The sequence below is a fragment of the Austrofundulus limnaeus genome, unplaced genomic scaffold (genome assembly GCF_001266775.1).
Source record: "Austrofundulus limnaeus strain Quisiro unplaced genomic scaffold, Austrofundulus_limnaeus-1.0 Scaffold9, whole genome shotgun sequence".
Classification (NCBI taxonomy): Eukaryota; Metazoa; Chordata; class Actinopteri; order Cyprinodontiformes; family Rivulidae; genus Austrofundulus; species Austrofundulus limnaeus.
The window spans coordinates 1,939,718-1,965,335 of NW_013952411.1; the positions used below are offsets into that span (position 1 = coordinate 1,939,718).

The window sequence follows — 25,618 nt, forward strand, 5'->3', positions numbered from 1 at the left end:
AAGTTTGGCAAATTACAGCTAAAATAAAAAAAAAGGTTTATAAATCACTTCTTTGCTTTTATTAGGAAAACTCTTACAAGTAATCAATTTCTGTACAGGAAACCCTCCAGTGTTGCTTTTACCAGACAATGTTCGCATCCGTCGTTTCAATCTGTCCTCGGAGCAGTATTCAGATTATATTGACAATGCYGAGCACATTCAAGCCTTGGACTACCTGTGGGATCCAGAGGGTGAAGGCCTCAGTGAGTCTGCTTCTTTAAACCTTTTTTTTGTTGTTGTTGTTGATTATTTTTAAGACACTGTGAACACAAAGTTTATTAGTCCTCTGAGGTTGCATCATCTTTCCTTTGTGTTCTGCAGGTGTTGTTTACTGGACAGTTCTTGGTCAAGGATCCCAGTTTGGCTCGATCAAACGTGCCTACATGACCACGTTCAACGATTACGGCAACAACCCTGTGAAAGAGGTGAATCTGAACCTGAGGTATATTGTTAAACCGGAAGGCATCGCTGTCGACTGGGTTGGCAGGTAAGTGAACGTGTTTTTGCAGAGTGGCAGTGAAATTAGTTGAGTTTTTTTTTCAGTGTTTCCGTTTATTTTCAACAGGCATATTTACTGGACAGATTCAGGGACCAACCGAATTGAAGTGGCCAAGCTGGATGGGCGGTACAGGAAGTGGTTGATTTCCACTGATCTCRATCAGCCTGCTGCCATCGTTGTGAATCCATCAGTGGGGTATAAAGCCTTTTTAAAATATATTTTATTTTTTTGGTGAATAAAAAGGCTTACTCTGACGTTTTATGTGCAGGATGATGTACTGGACAGATTGGGGAAACAAACCCAAAATCGAGTCAGCGTGGATGGACGGTCAGCACAGACAGGTGCTGGTGAAGGAGGAGGACCTGGGCTGGCCTACTGGGCTGGCTCTGGACTACGTGAATGGAAACAGAATCTACTGGTGTGACTCCAAAGAAAACATCATTGAGTCCATGAAGCCCGATGGCACAGACAGAAAGATTGTCATATCAGGAGGTCAGAATACTGACATGATGTGTGGTGTGGGCTTCTGACATCAAAACAGATGACTAAGCATTTATAACTTTTAATAAAAAGGTTTAAATGTTTGTTTGTTTTCCAGATATTGGCCATCCGTATAGTCTGGATGTATTCGAGGGGCATGTGTACTGGACAACAAAAGACAAAGGTGAAGTGTGGAAGACGAACAAGTTTGGACGAGGACATAAAGTCAAAGTTCTTACAATCAACCCCTGGCTGACGCAAGTTCGTCTTTACCAGGAGCACCGGCACAACCGGTCAGGTCAGAACTCAGAGGGAATAAAGGATTTTATCAACCTTTTGCTGTTATAAATGAGAGTGTTACAAACATTTTTATAAGATGACTCAAAATTCAAAGAGTGTACAGTTTCTTCGGTGGTGAACTGAATTCACAAACCAAACAAACCAAAACAAAAATTGGAAGTGGATGCAGAAAAGTCTCACCGAGTTTTCATTCGTCGTCTCTCCTTGTCAGTATCCAACCCCTGTAAGAATGTGTGCAGTCACCTGTGCCTCCTCCGACCTGGTGGGTACACCTGCGCCTGCCCACAAGGCTCCTCTTCATCGAGTATCGACTCGACAGAATGTGATGCAGGTAAACAACAAGGGCCAAGCTGCTCCAACTTGTCCGCGGCCTTGTGAAAACAGTGACACKGCATCTAATTTCATAAATCCATTCTCCACGTGTGCTTGGCTGCTTGTGTTTTGTTTTTGTGCTGTGGTGTGATTTGATCCTCTGTATGCCCGGCTTTTGCATCTGCAGCCATTGAGCCTCCTGTTCCAATGCCTCTTGCATGCAGATGCATGAATGGTGGAACCTGCTACACAGATGAAGGGGGTCTGCCGAAGTGCAAGTGAGTTTAGCTGCAGGCATCTTTTTTAGCCAAATAAAGATCAGACACCATCAGGCATTGTTAGAACTACCAAAAGAAGATCTGGTATTCAMTCTTTTTTCTGTACAGGAAGCTGCTTCTATTGTTAAAAACACTGTTTTGTGTTGTCTTGACTTTGTGCAGATGTCCGTATGGCTATATTGGTAGCTACTGTGAGATTGGCAAATCTAGAGGAGCTCCACCTGGAACAGGTACAGCAAAAYCACGCTTATCTAACATTTTATTTATTGATAATCTCCCATATTTTCAACCTGCTTGCATAAAAGGAAGGTAATCATGTTATTTCATGTTAATGTGTGCATGTACTCATTTGTCTGTTGTGTTGGCAAAATATCTCATGATTCAAGGGACAGATTTTAGTGAAACCCAGAAAGTAAGGAGCATCAATCACTGCAAAAATTAGCCATCTAAAAATAAGTWAAAAAACTAGATTATAGTGCGACTCTTCTCAAATTAAGCGTAATAATCTGCAGTGCAGTAAGACATTTACATTTGGTAAAACTTCTTGAAACAAAGGAATAATTCTAGGCTAACAAGATTATTAATCTAACACATTCTGCTCTTGCTTACGATACYAGTCTCATAATAAGATCTAAATACTTTTTGACTGGATATAAGATTGTAACACTTGGTTAGAGAGAAGTTTGTAAATTTTAGAGTCAATCTGATACAAGATGGCCGCCACAGCTWATCAACCTTGCCATGCGCAAATAGGCTGTCACTCACTTTTACAGATGTTGAGCTAAAACTGAATGCGATAGTAGAAGAGAGTCCCCCCAAGTGCTGAYAAATCATGCAAGATCTAAAATGCATGCTAAAGATTAAAACTTTAGCAAACTAGTGGTTATGGTTACTGTGGGTGGATAAAGAACCCACATGAGTGGGGACCTCGTAAGTGGGCCCATTGCTCTCCCCAAAAAGACACAGGTCGTTATTCAAAAAAGGTTAGAAGTGTTCTGAGCTTCTCAGGATCCATAAAGGGTCCCCAAGAATTATTTTCCTTTGACGGCTCAGAGCCAGCCAGTGKCCTAAGTRGTGCAAASAGGTCTCTAATTCAAAACCACAGGCATYYCACTGACCATTGTCATTTAATGAAATTAAGTTTAAAACCTTAGCATGAAGGGAATTGGGTAACAAGCATTCCTTCAAGAAATGCTMGCTTCATTTRTAGGTGCTTTCATGACTAGTCGAGTGTTGTTGTACTTAAAAATCAGTGTTTCTGCTTTGTTTTAAATGTGAGCTGCTGTGATACGGCAGTCATTAACTGTTTTGCTGCAGCAGACAAAAGGCTGGCCTAACGTAGTTACACTTTAACTTAAATTTAATAGGCAGTTTGAAAAACATCTGGATCAGCAGCTTTTGGGAATGTGAAATAATTAAAATTACATTCCTTTAATTTAATAATCAACCAACTAATGCAACACTAAATTATAGATTAACTTTTTAGTAACTCAATCACAGCTCATATTAAGTCAGCAAGAYGGGCACGTTTATACTCCTGTCTGTTCCATCTAAAGATTAAAAAAATAATCTACTGTGTGTTTATCTCTCAGCTGCTTTACAGCTGCTTAAATATGTGAACAAGGAATCTGCTACAGTTTGCTCCCTATCAATTATTTTCTTAGTCTCACAGTTTTTGCTTATTCATTTCATAGTTTAGGCTTTAATATTGTAAATGAAGTGTGTTTGTCAGAAAAAAATTGGAGGGTTTTTATATTTATATGAAAATAAAACTATGAAACTGCAAATGTACAATAAGCTCACATCTGATTTATTTATTTATTTTTTGTTATTTTCTTTGTTAAATTTTTTAGCTGTGGCTGTTCTGCTGGCTGTTATTATCATCCTGATTACTGGAGCTTTGGCTGTCGGGGTTTTCCTCAATTACAAACGAACAGGATCTTTTATCCCCTCTATGCCTAAACTGCCCAGGTAATTTTCAGCTTCACTGACTTTGTGTTTTTAATTTTTTTAACTCCACTTATMATGAYGATCACAGCAGATAGTTGTTGGACAACGTTCAGGTTGAAGCATTTGGTTTTTGTCCAGCCTCACCAGTCTGGTGAAGTCGGCTGACACCGGGAACGGGGTGATGTTTCGSTCGGGTGATAATGTAGACCTCGGGCCGTCGCACATTGGAGTGTCTGTTATCGACACAGCCATGCAGATGGTGAGTTCAGGAGTGCAGTTAATGGTGTTTCGAGTGACTTAAAGTCTCCTCTCAGTTTTATTTCTCCTCCACTTTTAGAGAAATGCTTGCATAAGCAGAATTTGAGAAAACCAATTAAACATTATTGAAATACAGCTCACGCTGACTATATCCCTGCAGGATGATAATTTTGCCATCGATGCTGGGAGGCAACCAATCACGTTTGAGAACCCGCTGTATGCCACTGCCCCACTGTCGGGTGATGCTGCTGTCATCCATGCTTCACAGGTACCCACAAATACATTGATTCTGTCATCATGTTTCAACTTTCAAATAGTTCAGTGCACGTTGAATTACATAACACACAAAAAAATWAAAAACTTAACATTTATTTTCAAAGAAACAACATTCCATGAAGCAATTCTTAACACTAACACAACTTTTTTTGTGTTACTGCATAACTTTTCTAGATAGACATTACAATGTAAAGAACATTAATACAATGACAGTGAAGACTGGCTGGGTTAGAWCTAGGGACTGTGTATTGGCAAGAATTTGGCGATACGATACATATCATGACAGAGGGGTCACAATACGATATATCCCGATATATTTCAATACTGTAAACAAGGCGATATATTGCGATTTTTTTGGGTCCAAAAATTCTATTAAATAAAAACCTCTTACTGGGAAAAAAAAAAAAAAAAACATGACGAAAAACCAAAATTCATTGTCTCAGAAAATTCTAATATTACATAGACATGCTTTTGATACATTTAGCTGTGTTCTGCTTTGCTCAARCTGTGGAGGAGCCAARTGGCTGGCTCACTGCTGCCAACTAGTGGTCAGAGGCTGAACTACAACATAAAAATGAACGGCTGGCAGGAAAGTTGACATTTTAAACCTTAATAAAAATCGATACAGGGCTTTAGAATATCGATACAGTATCGGGAAATAAAATATCGCGATATTTCAGTGTATCGATATTTTCTTACACCCCTAGGTAGAACACAGTCCAAAACATATTAAAACTTGTTTTGAGTAAAGCATGTGATGCAAAATGAAATATAGTAAGAACATTTAATCAGGTTAACTATTTAATGCAAATTCTAAGTTTTGTAACCTGCAATGTAATGATTGCTTTAGAATTTTTTTAAATATTTTTTATCTTTTTTACAGCTGCAATTTGCTGTACAATAAGCCCCAGACAGATCTGCCAATTACCTTTAGTCCTGCATAAGAATTTATCTTTGATTCTCCAAAGTGACATCATTCTAAAYACACTTACTACTTAAAACCATTTTTTAGAAACTTGTTAAAAAATTGTGAGCAGGAGATCTCAAATCTGTGTATTCAAGGAAATGTACAGTAACTGAAATAAAACTCCTGTATCGTTTACTAAACATGATATAGTTCTTGAAACAATGAGAGTTAGGATTGGGGGTTTTACAGTTTATAAAACAATTTCTAGGATTAATCTGACATTAAAAAAGAGGTTGCTAAGGAAAAAAACTTTAATGAGTACATTGCTCTCTCAGGTTCTAATAAGATTTATGATCAAAGTTAATAAAAAATAAAAACCACCATAGTCATAGGGTTTAATCATCTCAGAAAAAATACTGTGTGCAAAATCATCACAGGATTTTAAAGGGAACCTCCCCTTATGATTACCTGAACATTTATTAACCCTTTAAATCTCACAKTTTCAGCCCTAACTTCATTTTCTTCAGCTCTTATGAAACTTTTTTTTTAACAGGTGACTGTCAATGTGAGCGGCGATCAGTTGAATAACTTTGTGAACCCGACGTATCACGAAGATCAGAACGTGGGCATCGTTAACACAACCTCTGTTAGCAGTATCCCTGTTCAGGTGAAACCTTATTCTCCACATGAATCCAGAAAACTTTACTGGGAATAAACCGAGCCAGCTTGGAGAGATTCCGTCTAACTAGGTTTCATTTTTTAAATTTTTTTAAGGAGTCAAAGTGGAGTTTATTCAAGAGAAAATTAAAGCCAAGCGCCACGTTTGAAAACCCTTCATATTCAGAGGTAGGCTTGAAAACAAATAATAACGCAGAATATAAAATAGCAACAAATTAGATTACAATTTGGATTATTTTGCAGATGAAAGATGAAAAGCCGGGAAGCAGTGCGGACTCTTCTGCCCCGGAGCCGTCTCCGTTCGTCCCCGCCGCCAAAAGCTCGAAGAAGGATCGTCCCAGCACCTTCTCACCGACCGAGGACAGTTTCAAAGACACAGCCAACCTCGTTAAAGAGGACACCGACGTATAACACCCTCTCTAATGGAGGGGAATCAAAGAAAAGACACACTTTGCACAGAATTAATTTTTTTTAAATGCAGCCTGTGTACAAACGTAATTTGTTTAAAGACAGAAAAAAATATATAATGAAGAAAAAACTTCTTCTGTTGCTATGCCTTCTGACATTTCTTATGCCAATTTTGTGGTAATGTTTTTTTCTTTCATTACGATGTACAATTTGTATATCTTTGCACTGAAGCTGTTGATAGAAATGTTAATATGTTGTATATTTGTAAATTTCAGCAGTAGGATTTTCTCAAAACGTATCTTTAGATTTTAATTCTCACCATAAAACTTGCGATATAACAAGCCTAAAGTGTGAGCTGCATTTTGAATGTATGTGATCAAAGGTTACAAGAGAAATGTGATGTTGTGCAACCAGCTAAAGATGTTTTTACTCCGTATTGAATATACCTCATTTCAGGGCTGACAAATTAAAGCACAATAAAAATCAGTTTTTAACCACTTTCAATCATTTTTGGGACAATGTATTCGACAATAAGCAGGAACACAAAGTTAACATTTCATGCAAAGCCAACTTATTTTACTCTATCACTACTGTTTTTAAATCAGCATGATTTTTTTTTTTACTGGAAAAACTAAAAGGACGTGTTGATGTGTTGCCTGCATTTGTAGGTAATGATCTTGGCTGAGCGACAGAAGACTTGATGTAGAGATCTTTTTTTTTTAAACAAAGTAAAAGAAATAGTCACAGACTGATTTATTTTGTATCTCAATAAGAACAAACTGTACCTGATCATGCAGAACAAGCCCACATGAATTAAACTGCTGCTGCTGGGACATAAATGAATAAATTTCTTATTTTGTAACCCGGGCTTGTCACTTTTTTTCATTATGATTCGTTTCTATACTTAACTACTGCTACCTGATAAATTATGTGATCTCACTAAAGCAGCTACATATGTTTGATATTTAGTTTATTCTTACTGTTTTGGGTAAAGGAAGGAGCACACTCATAATAAAATCAACCACAAATGAAGGGCAGTAGGACAGAGGAATCCAGATGAGCTTGGCGTCCCAGCCTGCTCCATATCGTGTGCGTGGATAGCGAGCAGTCAGCGCGTGCTCCATGCACCGGGTCACCTTGGAAATATCTGAATTACACAAGAACCCCAAGTAGAAGTCCTGCATGTGTTTATCTGATAAAGAAAAAATAGATTTTTCAGAGTAAATCACTATTAATTGTTTTAAAATAGAAGTGTAGATCTACTCACATTTTTCAATGTACGTTGCATCATATGAGGATTTAGTTTCCTGGGGAAGGCGTGCCCAAAGCTTCTTAAGGTCAGCACTAATTAGATCTGAATTGGTTATATTTGTCTTGAAGAAACCAGGCTCAATGATGCTCACTTTAATACCAAATTTGTGCAAATCCCTCCTGCAAAGATACAAAAGGCCATGTGTGTTTTTTCTGCACATTTCTCCTATTTTATAAATGTACCTTGCTAAATGGTCTGTATTGTTTTACATTAAAAGGTCAAATTATTACTTGTATTGAGCACATTTTGTTTCAGAGTATTTGTGCCATGGGTGCCGGTCACTGTAATTTTAACCATTTTCCATTTTGTTGTATGTGCATATTTTATCTTTATGTTTTTGACATTACACCTATTTCTCAGTTTTGCAAACATGTAGAATGTCTCGCTACCTGGTGCTGTCAGAAAACGCTTCCACTCCATATTTGGACAGGCAATAACCTCCACCAGTCAGTGACAGTCTCCCCAGTACACTAGCAACGTTTACCAGTCTGCCCCGGGCTTTCTTCAGCAGAGGCAGGAATTGGAGGGTCACATCGATGAGCCCTAGCAGATTCACATCCAAGACCTTTGTGAAATCCTCCAACTGCATCCAGTCTGTCGGGCCGATGGGCATCGCCCTGCCAGCATTGTTTACAAGCCCCCACAAACCTGTGCAAAAACAAACACACAAAAAACCCTGAAGAATTAACAAATGAGTCACCAGCTCTTCACCTTTCTTTTGTCATTTTGACATCTTGCACACTGAACACTTCATACTAAATGTTTCATTATATTAATGTGACATGATTTATTTCAGAGCTTCAGAGCAAGTTCATCAGCATGTGTGTAAAGTGTAACCTACCAGAGAAGACATGTATGGTGTCTTGATAAATAGATTTGTCTCTCTAAAYCTTACAGTAACTCATTTTATATTAACTAATAGGCAATGTAACTGAGTTATGTTAAAGGCAGTCACATGGCAACATCACTGGTTTGACTTTAATTAGTTTTAAAGTAAAAATGTTTAGTATTCTTAAAGTAAGATTGCAGCTTGTTTTACATTAAGTAAAAATAGCTGTTACATTTATGTTATTAAATTATAATTTTGGTTGCCTAAAATAACTATATTTATCTGTTTATACCAAAATATTTCCTAAAATGTAATACCGTAATAAATTTTGATTATAGCAGATTCCAACATGCTGTGAGCTGCACATATATCTGTGTGGAGACCATTCATGTTGAGTAAAAAAAACATTTTGAGTACCTATACTGCCATCTAAAGAGCATCGTGATTGTTTCAACATGAAATCCAAATATTGCAAATCCAGTATTATAAAATAACTGCATTAGAGTAAAACTGGTTCATACTAAAAAAAGTTGCTGCAAAGTGCGTAAATAAAGAGGAATGCCACAAACACATAGGCCTAATGTTTCATGACTTTTTTTGGAGTGTGTGGAAAAAGATACAATTCTTCAGCTATCTACAATCATATCCAGATCAAAGTTTCTAATCTAACTGCAGTAAAGATTTATTTGCCTCTGTTTCTGGTGATTAAAATGTAGCCTGTGTGATACTTTCATCCCTCTTTTTAAGAGCAGAGAATGTTCTGAACACATCAGTAGGAGGATGATGCTCCAGGTTGCCTTTATCTCCCTCAGTGCTTCACTCTGACTGGCACCCTATCAGTGCTGTTCACCCAGCTCACCTCGCTCCCCGACCTCCCTGCTCACAAACTCCACCGCACGCCTGATGCTGGCGCTGTCTGTAACATTCATCAGGAGGGTCTTCAGTCTGGGGGAGGCTGCTGCACCCAGATCTGCTGCACCTTTCTCCGTGAGACACGCAGCGATGACCTTAAAGCCCTTTCTGTCCAGTTGTCTGGCCAGAAGGTTGCCAAAGCCGCTGTCACAGCCTGTGATGAACACATGCTTCTGAGTGAAACCATCAAGCTTGTGGGAATCTCTGACGAACCGGCGGGCAACAAAGAAGGTGACCAGAAGTAAAACGCAGGTTAAGGCCAGATGTGACAGCATGATCTAAAAAAATATAAAATATACAACTTCTAGTAGAGGATCTTGACATGTTTTATTATTTGAAGTCCTAATAAATTAAAATGTAAGTGCATAAGAAACAAAGCAAAAGATTACAAAAAGGAAAACTTTCTTACCTCAACAATATTATTCACTAGATTTTCATTCGACACCTAAGATGAGAAACTAGAATGAATCAACACTTTAATATAAAAATGTTCAGACACAGTTGAATAAAAATCACCAAAATAAGCAACCAAAAGATACTGTTATGGAAGTATGGATGGATCTAAATGTAAATATGCACAGTGATGGAAGCACAACGATTTCTACAATAGCCGAGACAAACGGATTACAAATAATATATACATAATATGTACAGTAAGCGTGCATAGGGTGTGTAAATAGGCACTAGTTGCAGGTCTAATGTTTGAATTTGTTCATCAGGGACATGGCCTGGGGGAAGAAGCTGTTTTTGAGCTCTATGATGCCTGCCGGAGGGGAGCAGTTGAAAGAAGCCATGTCCTGGATGTGTGGAGTCTGTCATAATTTTCTCTGCCCATTTCCTGCTTCTTGTGGAGTACAGGTCCTGAAGTGTGGGAACATCAACGACTCTCTCAGCTGTCCTGATTGTTCGTTGCAGTCTGTTTTTGTCCTGCTGGGTGGCTGCTCTGAACCAGACTGTGATGGATGTGCACAGAACAGATTCTATGACGGCTCTGTAGAACTGGATCAACAGTTCCTGTGGCAGACCCAGCTTTAGTTTCAGTAGGAAGTAAGTCCTCTGTTGGGCCTTCTTGAGGATGGAGATGATATTGGTCTCCCATTTCAGGGCTTGGGATGGGATGGTTCCCAGAAACTTGAAGTTTTCCACAAAAGACACAGGGTTGCCAGATATTAAGAAATTGTACAATTRAAAAATAAAATAGGGACCTTACAAAATGTCGCTGTCATCAAATTCAAAACTTCTTACTTTTGTAAAAAATGGCATGATTTTGTAAGTAAGTAAAGTTTATTGATATACGTAACACCTTTCGTATATAAAATAAACAACAGCTTTTCAATAAAAGCAAGAAAAAAATTAAAACATTCGACATGTTTACTGTGTTTGTGAATGAAATATGAGTATTAATTTATTTTAATTTATTCATTGACAGTGGGTTGAGTTTAGATATAATTACCTTATAAAGTTAAGTTCATTAAACATATTTTGCATTTGCTTATTTTGCTCATAATTTAATATTATTATTCCTGTTTAGCTGTAATAACATTGAGTTCTTCAGAGTTGTCATCTTCATAATCTTCATCATCATATATGAGGTAAAAACACATTTTTTTATTTTAATCCACTACATTTATTTGATATTAAACCATCCAGTATTCATTTTTTGTACAAAACAAACAACAAATAAAGCTTTTAAATTCAGATTTACACACCRACACATAGCTGACAAGAAAATGCTTCTTTGATAAAAACACAAACCTTAAAAAGTTACTGTTTATCATTGTGAGAAAAATACATACTTTTAGTGCAGTTTTTGATAAATAGCCTATATCTGAAAGGTAAAACTGTAAAATCATTTTTACTCCGAATTATTAGCATCTATATGTCACAGCTTGTCTTTTTACTACAGGTTTTTATACTCACACCTCTGTTCCATACCAACATGTAGAAAATAAAGTGAATACAATGCTACATATAAATACATATGTAATGCCTTCAAAAATACCACTTTTCCATTGTGCAAACAAATATTATATTTAATCCCATCACACAGACTCAACAGAATCAGTAAACGAGGTCAAGTAAACAAAGTCACAACAACAAAACAAGCTGCCTAAACAGCCATTTTACAAATTGAATACATTAATGAGTGTAAAATAGTGTGCTGTATTTCAGTTTGATTTCTGAAGAGCATCTCAAGACCCCCGACTCGATGTTGCATGACATAAAGTGGGGTCCTCAGCCCATGTTTTAMGAGACAGGAAGGGAAACAAACTCCTTAATGCACCTCTACTCCACTAGATGGCATTAGATCCCACKACAAGTAAATATCTAAATCCTAAACTTGAACCTGTGTCTACTACTGAACGAGCATTCTTAATGTGTCGATCAACTCTAACACAAACACCAGAACATATTATTAGGTAACAACGATGTAAACATACCATGGTTACAGCTCCTTAGATGTTGCCGCTTCTGTACATTCACTTCTCATAAATTAAGCGACTGCAAAGCTACAGCTATGCAGTGTGTCTGTAGAGTCAAGGTCCATATTGGATAAAGGAGCAGGGGGTAAATGGTTTACCAGATTGGGCTTGTGCAATACACCAGGAATGATTACGAGTCTTGGGTTTCATAACTGTATTCCCTTTAACCTCAAATCAACTCTGATAAAACCTACAAGCAAAGCAAAGACTATTTACTTTTTGTTTAATATCAATGAAAAAAGCAGAAATGGTAAAATCTAAATATCTTTGCTAAAAAGTGAACAAAATAATCAATTTTTAGGTTAACAGGAGTGACAGTGACTTTGTGTTTCAAACAGCCGTTTTTCTAAAAACATAGATGTATAAAGCCACGAGTCACATTTATTCTTGTTAAACTAAAACACACAAAAGTGACGCTCRGATCAGCTGAACATCCTGTTAAGCTACAGCACAGACACTTTGGGTCGGGGGTAATAYTGGAGGAAAAATTTGTCTGAAATGTAGGTCGGCATGTAGGACAAGGGCAACCAGAAGAACTTGGCGTCCCATCCGGGGGAGTAGCGGGTGCGAGGGTGCAGGGCAGAGACGGCGTGCTCCATGCAGCTGACCACCTTCATCAGGTCCCCGTCCGTAAGCCGCTGAAACCTCTGATCCAGATGGTCAAACACTGAAAATAAATCATTAAGTTGTGATGTTTATACCAAAAGAAAAACTATAGAAGATATATCATGCTTAAATCCTTCTGTTTCACATTTAAATCCTTTAGTTGGGGTCTATTTAAAGTGGAACTGCAATGCTTTGGTCAAAATTCCTCTATATTGTAACTCCACAAGCCCCTCTTTCCAGAGATGAAGCCAGWGGGGTTGTCAGGATGGCAAGTGCCATCCCTGACACCTGATTGGCCACCCCCCGTGCCACACCTTGCAAAAAAGTCTAGCTCTGCCCCCTTTTCTGACGTGTGTCTCAGATCAATTCATTTTGAGGCTGTCTCTTTAAAGCCAAACTAGGCACTGCAGATCCCGCCCCCCTCCAGCTTCCAGAGCGGTCCATTGTATTTTGATAGAGGGGTTAATGACTAAATAGTGACAAAGAAACATTTTTGTTTACAAATTAATTTGAAAACATTGCTCCAGGAGTGAGAGGAGAATGAAGATGACCAAACTGTAGTTGAGAAGTCCATACCTTGTACTCCTGTATGTGATGTAACAGTTCATACAATGTCATAGAAATTAGAGAAAACTGAACGGGTTGAAAAATATGACCCAAATAGAATATAAAGATATCTATGCAGCACCGGGAGAGACAAAATTCAAAATGTCTGCACTCCTAGACTCCAAGTTCAAAACAAAATATATTTAATGGCTACAGAAGTGGATTTTGCATGATATGTCCTCTTTAACTTAAATCCAAAACTCTGTTGCTGATTCACAGCTTTTGTTGACACTTTATAATCTATGTCGTAGACCTGAATTAAAAAATCATTTTGTTGACTTTTGTGCTACAAAAAGCACACCACCTGCTACTTATTATGCCAGAGTTTTCAACAAAGATCTATTATCTATCATATTTTGGTCTGCTAATAATACATTGGCAGGTTATTGTTAAGGGTTAAGAACAACAGTTGAGGTTTGGTAACTTACATGCTTGCAAGAAAGTGGGCCCATAATCATCCTTCAGGTCCTGAGGTAGATTGTCCCAGAGTTTCATTAAGCTGTTCCTCAACATCTCTGTATCCGTCACGGTTGTTTTAAAGAAGCCTGGCTCGATGCACAAGACTTTGACTCCAAACGGCTTCATGTTTATCCTGAAACACAAAAACGTGTTTTTTCTAGAGGACCCCCACAAAACAAAAGTTTAGACGTCTTTAAGAAAATGCGGTCTTCTCTTACCGCAGGCTGTCATTAAAGGCCTCCACGCCATATTTAGACACACAGTAAGGTCCACCGAATGGGCTGATTCGCCCGAACACGCTGGCGACGTTCACCACCCTGCCTTTAGATTTTTTGATGAGCTGGAGGACGCTGAGCGTGACGTCGATCACGCCGGTTAGATTTACCGCCAACATGAACTTGTAACCTTCTATGTCGATCCAGTCAGAGGGACCAGACGGCAAAGCCACTCCCGCATTGTTCACAACCGCCCACAGACCTGAAGCAGAAAAAAAATAATAAATAGAACAACAAAAGAAAGTGAAAGATGAGCATAATAAACACCCACATGGGTGGGATCAGTCAGAAGTGAAACGCTTCAGGCTATGAGGTAATAAAAACTAACAAAACTGGCTTTGCTCAAATGTAACCAAATCTGCTCTCCTCCTATTACTTCTGTATTGTTTTACATAAAAAAAAACTAGAAAGAATAACTCTAATTAATCTGATTAATGCATGCACTGCACAACTTCACCCTTCTCTCCAACCAGATTCTTGATGAAGTCTGCTGCTTTCCTGACGCTCTCAGATTTGGAGACGTCCAGAGGAACGGTCCTCAGCCTTTGGGAGGTGACCTTCTTCAGCTCATCTTCACCCTTCTCTGTGTAGCAGCCCGCGATCACAGGGAAGCCCAGCTTATCCAGATGCTTGGCCAGGTTGTTGCCGAACCCAGAGTCACAACCAGTGATGTACACATATTTATCCTCAACGTTTGGAACTTTTTTGCTTTCTTTGTACCAGCGATAGATGAACCAAGCGATGACCGGTCCGAGGATGTACAGCAGCATGTTTTCTGTGGGAAGGAAGAAGTTGAAGTTACTGTATATCATTATGTTTGAGTGAACCTTACTGCCTTTAACACTGCACCGGTCAGGCTCATTAATGACATCTAACTAGAGTACACTCACCGGCCACTTTATAAGATACACATGTCCAACTGCTCATTAACGCAAATGTCGAATCAGCCAATCACATGGCAGCAACTCAATGCATTTAGACATGTAGACATGGCCAAGACAGTCTGCTGCAGTTCAAACCGAGCATCAGAATGGGGAAGGTGATACCACTAGYGTCGGTACGGTTCGGTACAGTTCGAATCCATTTCCATTAGGCCAGATTCATGGAACCAGCCCTTTTTTTAGTACCTACTTCGTTGTGGTTCCAAGTGGTCCYAGTCGACACCAGAATGCGACGTCAGAACACTGTTCGTCACTGATTGGCTAGGGGGTGGAGTCACTGGTTGCGTCTAAGCTGCCTTTACAACAACAACTTGAGGCGCCATTTTTTCAAGTGTAGCAGTTCGTGTTTCCATCCAATTTTAATTAGAATTTTTAGCAAATTTTTAAAATTTCAGAACTTATTCGACACGTGTTTCCATCTCTCATTTTACGCAATTAACTTTTTTCAAAAAACCCCAAAAAACCCACCTCTACCAACCRCCCAAAACACACCCTCTGGAACCGGACTGGAACATCAATGGAAAAGCACCTGAACTGACCCGTTCCGACACTGACTGTACCGACACTACACTAAGTGGCACTAGTGGAAAAGGGGCAATGAATGTGACACGGTTGTTGCTGCCAGACAGGCTGGTCTGAGTGTTTCAGAAACTGCTGATCTACTGGGATTTTCACCCACAACCATCTCTAGGATTTACAGAGAATGGTCCGAAAAAGAGAAAATATCCAGTGAGCGGCAGTTCTGTGGGCGCAGATGCCTTGTTGATGCCAGAGGTCAGAGGGCAATGGCCAGACTGGTTCAAGACAGGCTCACCAAAATTAGACAACAGAAGATTGTTGAGTCGATGCCACAAAGGATTAAGGCAGTTCTGAAGGCAAAGGGGGGTCCAAACCTGCACTAGCAAGGTGTACCTAACAATGGCCGGTGAGTGTATATTGCTGGTGAAAGCAAATGTAACATATTAGATGCAGAGATTTAAATACTACTAAAAAAGGGATTCAAATGACAAACTGCTCTAAAATTAGGCAATTAAAAGAAGCAATAGATTTTACTGTAATGGTACAAAAACAAACTAACTGGAAAAAGTCTAACAGTTGCAACGCAGATTATATCTGTTACAGCTGAAAGTAAATATCTTTTCAGGAAAATGCTCGATTGCTATTTTTACACTAAAAATACTTAGTTTGTAGTTATTAATTTGTAGTTTCAAAACTTTCATACAAGAGGGCAGTGAAGCAACACATTTCAATGCTTGTTTACATAAAAAGCTAAATTTCAAGCATATTATAAAAGATTAAATAAATACATTAAAGCAAATTATTCACTCAGAAGGATTGTTTATTTTTTACAACATGTTTTAGTTTCAATTTTACTAAAAGGTTGTTTTGACGATGATTGATTAACTTGTAGTTCCGCATTTTGACCACAAGAGGGCAGCAAATAAATATATAAACAAGGAGGTCCTATGGAACAGCGGTAAACAAATCAAAACACTTAACAGATAAAAAAATAAACAGAATAAAAAAACAATTCACTGAAAACTGAAACTACATTTTACTAACATTTCTATCTCTACTTTTTAATTTGACTATTATGTGTATATGTTGGCTCACTGAGATCCAAATTCCAAGAGCGTTTTGATAAAAAAAAAATAAAAATTACAAAAATTGAAACAAAACAAGTAATTTAAAAATGACTCAATTAAATAAGCTAGTAAAATATGAGCTAAATAAAAGGGCAAGTTGTTTATTTCAAACTTTATGATCAAAGCACATCGGAGACGTACTGTTGCCACGAGTCAGTTTGAATGTTTTACTTTGAAAAGCATGACCGGAAACAGTATATGTTACATTGAAGTTCGCTTTACTAAAATTGCACTTCCACATTTTGACCACAAGTGGGCAGTAAATAAACACTGACTGAAACAAACTGACTTTACTATCAGTAAATAAACATATAAGAATTATTCATAGGCTATACACTTACGCAACATATAGACTACAGTCGCCACCTAAGACTTAAACTGTAAAGTTTAAAGAAATGGATGGATGGTTTCATGAAATGTGTTTTAGCAACTGAGAAAAACTGTAATTGTTTAACAACCCTGATTTCACAAAAAATAAGCAAAACCCTGTTTAACATGTAAATAAAACAGCCTTTAAGCCTTTTATCTCATGCTTAAAATGAGAACGTGTGCTGTTAAAAGGCTTTTTGTCTGTGTAGGATTTGGGCAACAAGTCATAAAAGTGTGGCAGAAAATAACAAATGAAGAAAGAGGAAAAAATACATCTGGTGTAAAATCCCATGCATAAATGAGCTTGTTAATTACATTAGTAATAAAGTTTTTAATAGTTGGTATAAAAATCTGTTTTAAACTATCAAAGCTTTTATCCATTTAGTTTTATATTGTTCCAATTCACAACAAGTCTTCTGTACGGAAACACTTCACGTTATAAAATACCAATTAATAAAAATGATCAATCTAAGGAAGCCAGCAGATTGCGTCGAACCTTCCCTTCGTCACAATCTCCCATCCTGAGCAGCACACTGGTGACAGTTGAGAGGAAAAACTCCCTTTTAACAGGAAGAAACCTCCAGCAGAACCGGGCTCAGGAAGGGCAGCCATCTGCCTCGACTGGTTGGGATCAGAGAGGATAGGAAAGAGACACACACAGAACGACTGGTCCAGGTGTGCCTTCTCTGGAAAAGAGAAAGAAAGAAGATGTTAATGAGTAACCAGTGAACAGTATGCATCCTCCGGGGTGGAGGCGTGTAATTACAACTGCATACACGGAGCGTTCCAAAAGAGCAGACTGGAAATATTTTTCTGAATCCTGTGGCTCTAATAACATGGAAGAAGCTGCATCATTCACTAACGGCAGGTTCTGCACCTCCTTTTGCCCTCAGGCAACACTAAACCTTCCATTCTCTCGGAGTGCTCACAGGTGCGTGAATAAAACAGAAAAAACAAGCTCTACGTGTACGAAGCAGCACGTTACTCATGTAGGTTTTAAAACCGAAAATGTTGTTGATTTAAGCAGGGTAAGAGTTCTGCATGTTGAACCTTTTCAAACAGCATGGCTCCAGAACAACATCCGTTCTCAGYGCTGAACAAGTCTGCAGCTTTAACGTCACCCACCAACAATGTTCAGCTGGTCAACGAGCCCATTCTCATGCCCACCAAGCGTCACGTTCTGTACGAGATGGGACGGAGGAGGACGATATGTTTTTACAACACTAGAATTACACAAAACTAACCATGTTAGACCCTAAATTTAACTCCTACAAGCCTTATAGAGCCTAACCCGGACCACAGACTCTAAAGTTAACCATTAATCCTGATTCCTCAAGTTAACCTCAGACGTCACGCAAACCCGGAAAAGCCACGGGCGGCAAGGACCGGCGCCCAAGCGTCAACATGTCACGAGTCCGACATGAGAATGTGTTAGGAGATCAACAGGATAAAGGACGCCCCAGGCTGCCGAGCAACTGAAATCCTAACTTAAACAAGAACGGTACAACTTATCTTAAAAATAATTAAAAACATCAYATTTTTCCAAAAAGGTTTGGGAAAATTTTGATAAAATTACTTACCATGTCCAGAATGATAAAAAATAATAGTTCTGAACATTTAAACCATGGAAAAATAAAATAAAAAGAAAGGAAAAAGTATCCAGCTCAGATGAAATAGTTTTATCTTAACAGAACAAACCTCTGGAATATAAATTGTTACAGTAACTTCAGAAACAAAAATCTCATCTGAGAAGATAATCTTATTTTGGTGAAGAACAAGACTGGAAAACTAAACTCTTCTAATCTGTGTATTAATTAGTGAGAACATGATTATACAAAGTGGTAAAAACTCACGTTAAACATTTTCCATTACAGATACCAGTAATTGAACAAATCCTAATTAATCTCTCTTTTAGTGTCAAACAACGTACTCCGCTGATATTTGTCTTTTTCTTTGCTGTACCTTTAGGCAACACATATCCTGACAGATTATCCTCTTTTGAAAACTTGCTGCCCAGAGTTATTAACTAAAAACAAAAGACAACAATTTGACATGTGAGCAAGAAGAGGAAAAGCTGCATAACAAAATTTGAAGATGGAACTTGGAAAGCATCTTACCACCAGTTTAGAGACACTGAYAAAAGAAGTAGCAGAACACAACTCTTCTTTTAAGCGTGACAAAAATCCCAAAACTTGTRTCATTGGATAGTTTCAGTCTGTTGACCTTTTGAAAAGTTGATCAGGTTGTGAGTCTAAGTGAGAAAGCCTATACAGGGCAGGGTCACTGGAGGATTTCTGCACCAGACAAGAATCCTAACTATGTCTGTAATCAGCTGTTACAAAATAAACAGAACTAACACCTTGTAGGGATTCTACCTTAGCTTAAAAATAATTAAACAAAACTGACAAAAGAGTTTAGCATCAGGTTTCACGGTTTGTCTGTTAAATAAAAGATCTACTTCCACAACTTATTTTTGTGCAATCTGATGGCTGTTTTACCTAATAGTAAGAAAAAAAAGTATCACACTGTTCTTAACAATGCAATATGTTTTAATTGTAAAGAACAGGTTTAATTAAGTAAATTAGAGTTTTCACAAAAGTAAAATAAAAATGTGTTACAACAAAAAACAGGACACTCTCAAAAGCTCTCACAAAAACAAGGAAGCTGTAATTAAGGCAACTGTAGAATGCAGAGGATGCTCCAGTTCAATAAACAGTTTGTTTTTAATTTTGTCATAAACTGAGATAGGGTCAAGGAGGTAAAAATCAAGTTTAGGGTGATGTAGTTCTTGTTTATGGAGGAAAACGTGCTTGGTTCTGTGYGTCTTTTTCATCAGATGTTCTTAAAAAAAAGGGCAGCTGAAAAGTTGTGGAAAAACCCAGYTGGTGCTGAGCTGACAGCTGGTGGGACACATGCTGAAGCTCATCCAGCATGTGTCCCATCAGGTTTGAGAGGAGGCCGGACCAGCTGTAATGTGTTTTACTGTGAAACAGGAGCAGGCTGAACTGGATGAGCTTCACTGTTTCTTAATCTTGAATGAGTGGCTGAGGTACAGTAAAGCTACTATAATACTTTTATTACCTTTTCTACCTAAATATATACCAGATAGAATAGAATAGAAAGAAAGAAAGATAGAAAGAAAGAAAGATAGAAAGAAAAGTCTTATTGGCTTGTGTAAATAAGGGAGTAGGAATAACAGTCTTGTCAGATGAGATAAGGCTTAAATGTTTCAGTTAAATGTTTTGACTGATCACAGACCCAATCATATCAATTCATCAATTTTATGAAGAAAAAAAATTGAAACAAAAAAAAAATAGTCACTTACGTGTTTCTTTCCTCTGTTGGGAGAGCAGAAGAGTCGTGGAGCTGCAGTGGAAACTCCCACAGCCTGCTGGAAATTGTCACAAAGTTTGTTTCTCTYCTTGACTTCACTTGCTGCCTTTCTCTGTAATTTCCGGGGATGTCTGCAGGAATGCGCGCGCAGCGACACCATCTGGTAGAGTTTAGAATTGCACACAATTTTAGTTATATGTACATGAATATGTATTTATGACAAGATAAACATTTTTGTTTTCTGCAGTGACATATTAGGGCAGACTTTTCCATAACTTATAGAAAGACATTTTCAAGATTTTTTGTTTCTATGTTTAAAACAGAAATCCTTTGGGAATTTGGGGGAAAAAGTTTTTTTTTTGTGTTTTTAAAGCATTTCCTAAAATATTAGAATTACTTATAGAATTTAAAAATTCATGTGGCACATATGATGAATACATTTATTTTTTGTAAAAGAAACTTGTATTGCATAATATATAAATATATGCAATAACATTAGTTTGATCTATTTACCGTACTCATTTATTATAAAGTTAAGATAATGATGATCATTGTAGTTGTTGACATTATCTAACAATGATTTGTAATATTATTAAAATCAGGTGATCGTGTATTTCCCTCCAGATGTTTGTTTCTATGTCTGTTAGCAAAATATCTCATGAACCACTGGACAAGTTAATATGAATTATGAACGTAATCACTGGATGAAGATGTACAAATGTTTTCAACTCAGTTCAAGCTGGCCATCTCAGTTAACAAGATTTAGCAAATACATAAAGGTGTCAGGATTTGTGACCTGCAAGAATAAAAAGCCTCTTTCCTARAGCTGCCGCCTTTTTGTGGTGGATGGGTTTGAGTGTCTCGATGATCTTTAGGAGCTACAGAGGCATAATGGCTCCAGTAGGGTCAACCAAGGCAAATATGTCCTAGGTGAGGTTGAGCGGTTCTGGCTGGATATAGTTGGACTCACCTTGAAGCATGGCTCTGGCTCTGGAACCAGTCTCCTTCAGAAGGGTTGGACACTCTTTTACTCTGGATTTGCCTCTCCTGAGAGGCACCAAGCAGGAGTGGGTGTACTTGTTGCCTCCCATCTTTGTGCCTGTACGTTGGGGYTCACCCTGGTTAACGAGAGGGTAACCTCTCTCCACCTATGTGTGGGGGGATAAATTCTGACTGCTGTTTGTGCTTATGTGCCAAACTGCAGTTCAGATTACCCACCCTTTTTCCAGGATGTTTGGGTTCTTCCTTATCAGGTGTGTTGCAGAGCAGGTTTACTACCCTCGAGGACCAGGATTGCCCACCCCTGCTCAAAATAGTGAACTAGAAATGTATTCTAACTGCAAACCTAAAATGTTACTTACAGTGTTCTTAAAAGTGTACTTTTATAAACTAATTAAATGGCACCAGAGGTTTACTGCAAGTAAACTAATAGTAAACATAAAGAAGTCCTTTCTGTRTACAGTCAAGGGTACTTTGATATACTAAAAGCATATGAAAAGAAAAAATAAGTAGGTCCACTGGATGGGTTCTTCTTTAGTGAAACGTTTCATCTCTACTCCAAGAGACTTCTTCAGTCTGATGAGTTTCAGGTGAACTCAGCCTTAYAARCACTGCCTCCACCTGGACAAACAGGTTAGTCACATGCAAGAGAGGGCCATCGCCTAACAATAGGCTTGATTAGCTCTATTGTTCATAGAGAGTCATGTGCCCCATCACCTGACTTAATTGGTTTGGATGCTTTGGCTGTGGTTCTTAGGTGTCGTGTCATGTGTAGTGAATGCAGGCGGGGCTCAATGTCCCCTTGTTTTTGTCTTTTTTTTTCCCCTCTTTGTGTTGTTATCGTTGGGGCCCTGATTTACACCTTTTGCTCACAGGGGGCTGAGTCATACTTGCAATAACAGCATTGTAGGAGGAGGACAACTGGACACGAAGGCCTCCACCTCTGTTTAATGGTGGACGTTTTTTCTTCACAAAGATGGCTTCCTTTACTCCTCTCTCAAACCAATGTTCCTCTCTATCAAGGATGAGAACATCTTCATCCCTGAAAGAGTGACCGCTGGCCTGTAGATGAGTGTAAACTGCAGAGTCCTGACCTGACTTGTCTGTGCTGGCTTATTCTTTTGAACAGTGGTTGTTTTGTTTCCCCAATGTATGACTGATCACAGTCCTCCTGACACTTAACAGCATACACTATATTACTCTGTTTTTGCCGGGGCACCGGATTTTTGGGGTGAACTAATCTTTGTCGTAACGTGTTTTGGGGTTTGAAAGCCACTGGGACGTCATGTTTAGAGAATAAAAGTCTCAGTTTCTCTGAAACTCCCGCCACGTACGGAATGACGACTGGTTCGGGTCTGGGTTTAGGGTCTTCATTTTCACCTGGTTGTTGGCTGGAATCCTTGAAAACAAGGGGACGTTGAGCCCCGCTTGCACTCACTACATACAGATAACACGACACCAAGGAACCACAGCCGAAGCATCCAAACCAATAAGTCAGGTGATGGGGCACATGACTCTCTATGAACAATAGAGCTAATCAAGCCTATTGTTAGGCGATGGCCCTCTCTTGCATGTGACTAACCTGTTTGTCCAGGTGGAGGCAGTGCTAATAAGGCTGAGTTCACCTGAAACTCATCAGACTGAAGAAGTCTCTTGGAGTAGAGACGAAACGTTTCACTAAAGAAGAACCCATCCAGAGGACCTACTTATTTTTCTTTTTGATTTTTTCTACCTGGATTACTGAGATGCATCAGGACAAAGTATACTTAAAATGTATTATAAGTGAACTAATAGTACACCTGGAAGATTATTTTCAGTATACTTTGGAGTATATTTTCATAAACTTAAAATGGGCCAATTTAGTCCCAAAAAGTACAATTGTTAGTAAACTGCTAGTATACTTACATCAGTACACTTATGGAAATACACTTTTATATACTTTAGTGTACTGAATGACATGTACTTAAAGTTTACTTCTTTTTGGTAAGGGTAGACCGGAGTAGGAACTTGAGGTGGCAGTTATTAAAAATGAGTTTATCAGAAGGACAGCCCAGATTGAGACGTTTGGAGACCAGTGGAGGCAGAGATAGTTTGAACATGTGCAGAGGGATAGTGAGTGTAGTGCACAAAGGAGGTTGGAGCTGCCAAGATGAAAGAAAAGAGGAAGAGTACAGAGAAGGTTCATGSTGTGAGGGAGGATCTGCAGAGGGTTGGTGTGACAGAAGAGGTGAAAGACAGTGTAAGACAGAGGTGGTCCGCTCCCTWAAGGGAGCAGCTGAAAGAAAWTCTTTGTCATAAAAACAGTAAGAAACCAAACCAGTGACAGCCTGTCACTCAAACTTGTTCTTGCTCATTATGTGATATTTTCCAACATTTAAGTTTTGAAAATAATATTGTATTATTTTCTCAATTTAACTGTTCAAAGAAACTGCAGAAATATTTTGTTATTGCTGTAAAACAGAAGCAAGAATTTTCAGCAATAATAAATTCAAACATCACCTTCTGAAAAATTCTTCAACTTTATGCTTTTGAAAAATTTAGACATAGTTTTTTGTTACATCTGGCATCAGAAAAACCAAATACTGTACTGTAATCACTTTTCATTGACCTATAGCCCCATCACTACTGCTGTATTATCAATCACCTGCACTCTGAATAATTGTGGGCCGTAAAGAAAGAACAAATCCTGAAAGCAGCGTCTGCACTCCATGTACCATCGAGCATAAACCTTGAGCATTTGCTTGATTAGATAACTATGTCTTCATTTCTTTTTTCGTCACAGGGAATTTACTATGATATAATCCTGCTATGGTCCTGTTTGGTTATGCAACGTTGCACTGAAGAGAAGACTGATAAAGCCTACCATAATCTTTTATTTGTTCAGTCTTCAAAGCAACTTACAAATGAGGAAACTATAAATACAGTATATGTGAGCATTAAATACCAAATTTCAGAACAAAAAAAAAGAAAGAAAAAAAGAGAAAGAAAGAACGGGGTTGTTGGAGATGCAACAGAAAAGCACAATCAGAAGAGATAAGTCTTCAAACACAGACAGGAATGCTCTGATCTGATTGAATCAAAAGTTAATGACCCAACCAGACATCTTTGGTTTGCTGTGATGGTTGAGTTTTTCTTTTCTCCTTTTTTATTTTTTTGAGCGGTACGTTCAGTTTCAGAGCTTTTTAATTAACTTCCAGAATAAAACAAAGCATCTAGTGTCCAAAAGTTAATGAGGGACCAAAACATCCGCATGACGTCTTGAGGCACACTGTGTGTTCTGAGACCACAGTCATCCACCTCACGGTCATTACACCCGTTTTACAGTCCTAATCGATAAGACCTAAATACACTAATCTTAATATTACTTTTTGTTTGCACCATGTTAAAAAAGGTCACATCTAAAAATTCCACAATTTTTTATTTTAACATGTAGAAAATAGTGTCATAAATAACAAAGCACGGAATCAAATTAGGTTTATTGAATTTTGTTTAAAACTTTCAGGCTGTTGGAGATAATTATTGACACGGACCTTATCAGTCTAATTGTAGTGTAGATAATGGGAACATGGAGGCAGAGTTCAACCTGGTAATAAGACAGAAAATCCTCAGATGAGCKTCACACTTGCTGGAGGAAACACATTTGGGTAGTGCGCATTTTTATTTTGTTCTGCTTTATCAATATCACTCATTATTTTCTATTGTTTGGCATTTTATTATATTTGATTTCTGTTGGATTTTATTGCAAAGAGTATTACTGGTGTAAATTCATCTGGCAGTTTTCTTTTATTTTGTCACGTTTTCCACAGTGATTAAATTTAAATATATTTATTGGCGAGATAAAGTATTTTTTTATTAGTTGCCAAGAATACTGTTTGTAACTGGGAAAAAAACATGAAGAAATCATTAAAAGTCACAGCAACAAGTACAGATAAAAAAGGTAAATATTGCAAATATGATCAAATATTATTCAGATTTTACAAATGTGAAGTTTGTCCTAAGAGATGTGCAACTTAAATATTTTGTTTTTCTTCTTCTTCAGGTGATCAACATGGGTAAGTTTGTATSGAGACACTTGACATTATCCTTAAATTGTAGCTTTTCTGTCATTTGTATATTTTATTGTGATTTGTGTAATACTGTTTTTACCTGTTTTTATAGAGAAAAAAAGAAAGAAGAAAATACACTAAGTGTTGGATACTTTCAGTTGGTAAATACTTTATTTAAAACTAACATCATTTATTTCAACAGTTTGATGTATCCACATAGCTTTTTTATATCAATGATTTATTCATTCTTTAGAAATATCATCAAAAAGAACATTTTAAAAAAGGTGAAAAGGAAAGAAAACAGGGTAAAATATACAAATAAAAGTGTTTTTGTGACAAGCGAAAGATACAGATTTTTTTCAAACAATGAGTTGCTCTCAGTTTTGATTAATTTGTTTAAAAGACTTAATTATATAC

The 25,618-nt window shown here is 37.9% G+C and overlaps 4 protein-coding genes across 9 annotated transcripts in view; 2 read left to right on the top strand and 2 right to left on the bottom strand.

Annotated features, from left to right (window-relative positions):
- The window catches only part of lrp2a (low density lipoprotein receptor-related protein 2a), a 50,105-nt gene extending 43,216 nt beyond the window's left edge, over positions 1-6,889 (top strand). For 4 of the 5 annotated variants that reach the window (XM_014001463.1, XM_014001465.1, XM_014001466.1 and 1 more), the window contains 14 exons: positions 99-242; positions 361-526; positions 605-733; positions 807-1,030; positions 1,137-1,316; positions 1,530-1,649; positions 1,818-1,908; positions 2,071-2,138; positions 3,762-3,879; positions 3,997-4,117; positions 4,277-4,384; positions 5,853-5,966; positions 6,074-6,145; positions 6,221-6,889. In XM_014001463.1, coding sequence (XP_013856917.1) covers positions 99-242; positions 361-526; positions 605-733; positions 807-1,030; positions 1,137-1,316; positions 1,530-1,649; positions 1,818-1,908; positions 2,071-2,138; positions 3,762-3,879; positions 3,997-4,117; positions 4,277-4,384; positions 5,853-5,966; positions 6,074-6,145; positions 6,221-6,388 — 1,823 coding nt within the window. In that variant the 3' untranslated portion in view covers positions 6,389-6,889. Of the gene's footprint in view, positions 1-98; positions 243-360; positions 527-604; positions 734-806; positions 1,031-1,136; positions 1,317-1,529; positions 1,650-1,817; positions 1,909-2,070; positions 2,139-3,761; positions 3,880-3,996; positions 4,118-4,276; positions 4,385-5,852; positions 5,967-6,073; positions 6,146-6,220 lie in introns of those variants that run through there. The other variant, XM_014001468.1, reaches the window with a different exon arrangement.
- Positions 6,890-7,096: 207 nt separating this feature from the next.
- rdh1 (retinol dehydrogenase 1) lies at positions 7,097-9,902 on the bottom strand. The gene is made up of 5 exons (XM_014001469.1): positions 9,848-9,902; positions 9,386-9,716; positions 8,087-8,345; positions 7,653-7,816; positions 7,097-7,577 (listed from the first exon to the last, which is right to left on the bottom strand). The coding sequence occupies exons 2-5, from the start codon at positions 9,711-9,713 to the stop codon at positions 7,351-7,353; spliced, it is 978 nt and encodes a 325-aa protein (XP_013856923.1). The 5' UTR covers positions 9,714-9,716; positions 9,848-9,902; the 3' UTR covers positions 7,097-7,350.
- Positions 9,903-11,026: 1,124 nt separating this feature from the next.
- Positions 11,027-20,250, bottom strand: dhrs9 (dehydrogenase/reductase (SDR family) member 9). 2 transcript variants are annotated; one of them, XM_014001471.1, is made up of 5 exons: positions 20,149-20,250; positions 14,325-14,642; positions 13,811-14,069; positions 13,562-13,725; positions 11,027-12,588 (listed from the first exon to the last, which is right to left on the bottom strand). In XM_014001471.1, the coding sequence occupies exons 2-5, from the start codon at positions 14,635-14,637 to the stop codon at positions 12,365-12,367; spliced, it is 960 nt and encodes a 319-aa protein (XP_013856925.1). In that variant the 5' UTR covers positions 14,638-14,642; positions 20,149-20,250; the 3' UTR covers positions 11,027-12,364. The 2 variants fall into 2 exon arrangements, with proteins under 2 accessions (XP_013856925.1, XP_013856924.1); XM_014001470.1 differs by lacking the exon at positions 20,149-20,250 and having other exon boundaries at positions 14,325-14,809.
- Positions 20,251-24,763: 4,513 nt separating this feature from the next.
- abcb11a (ATP-binding cassette, sub-family B (MDR/TAP), member 11a) overlaps positions 24,764-25,618 on the top strand; it is a 12,190-nt gene continuing 11,335 nt past the window's right edge. The window contains exons 1-3 of the mRNA XM_014001472.1: positions 24,764-25,092; positions 25,195-25,207; positions 25,314-25,362. Of these exons, the coding sequence (XP_013856926.1) occupies positions 25,047-25,092; positions 25,195-25,207; positions 25,314-25,362 (108 nt within the window). The 5' untranslated portion in view covers positions 24,764-25,046. The remainder of the gene's footprint in view (positions 25,093-25,194; positions 25,208-25,313; positions 25,363-25,618) is intronic.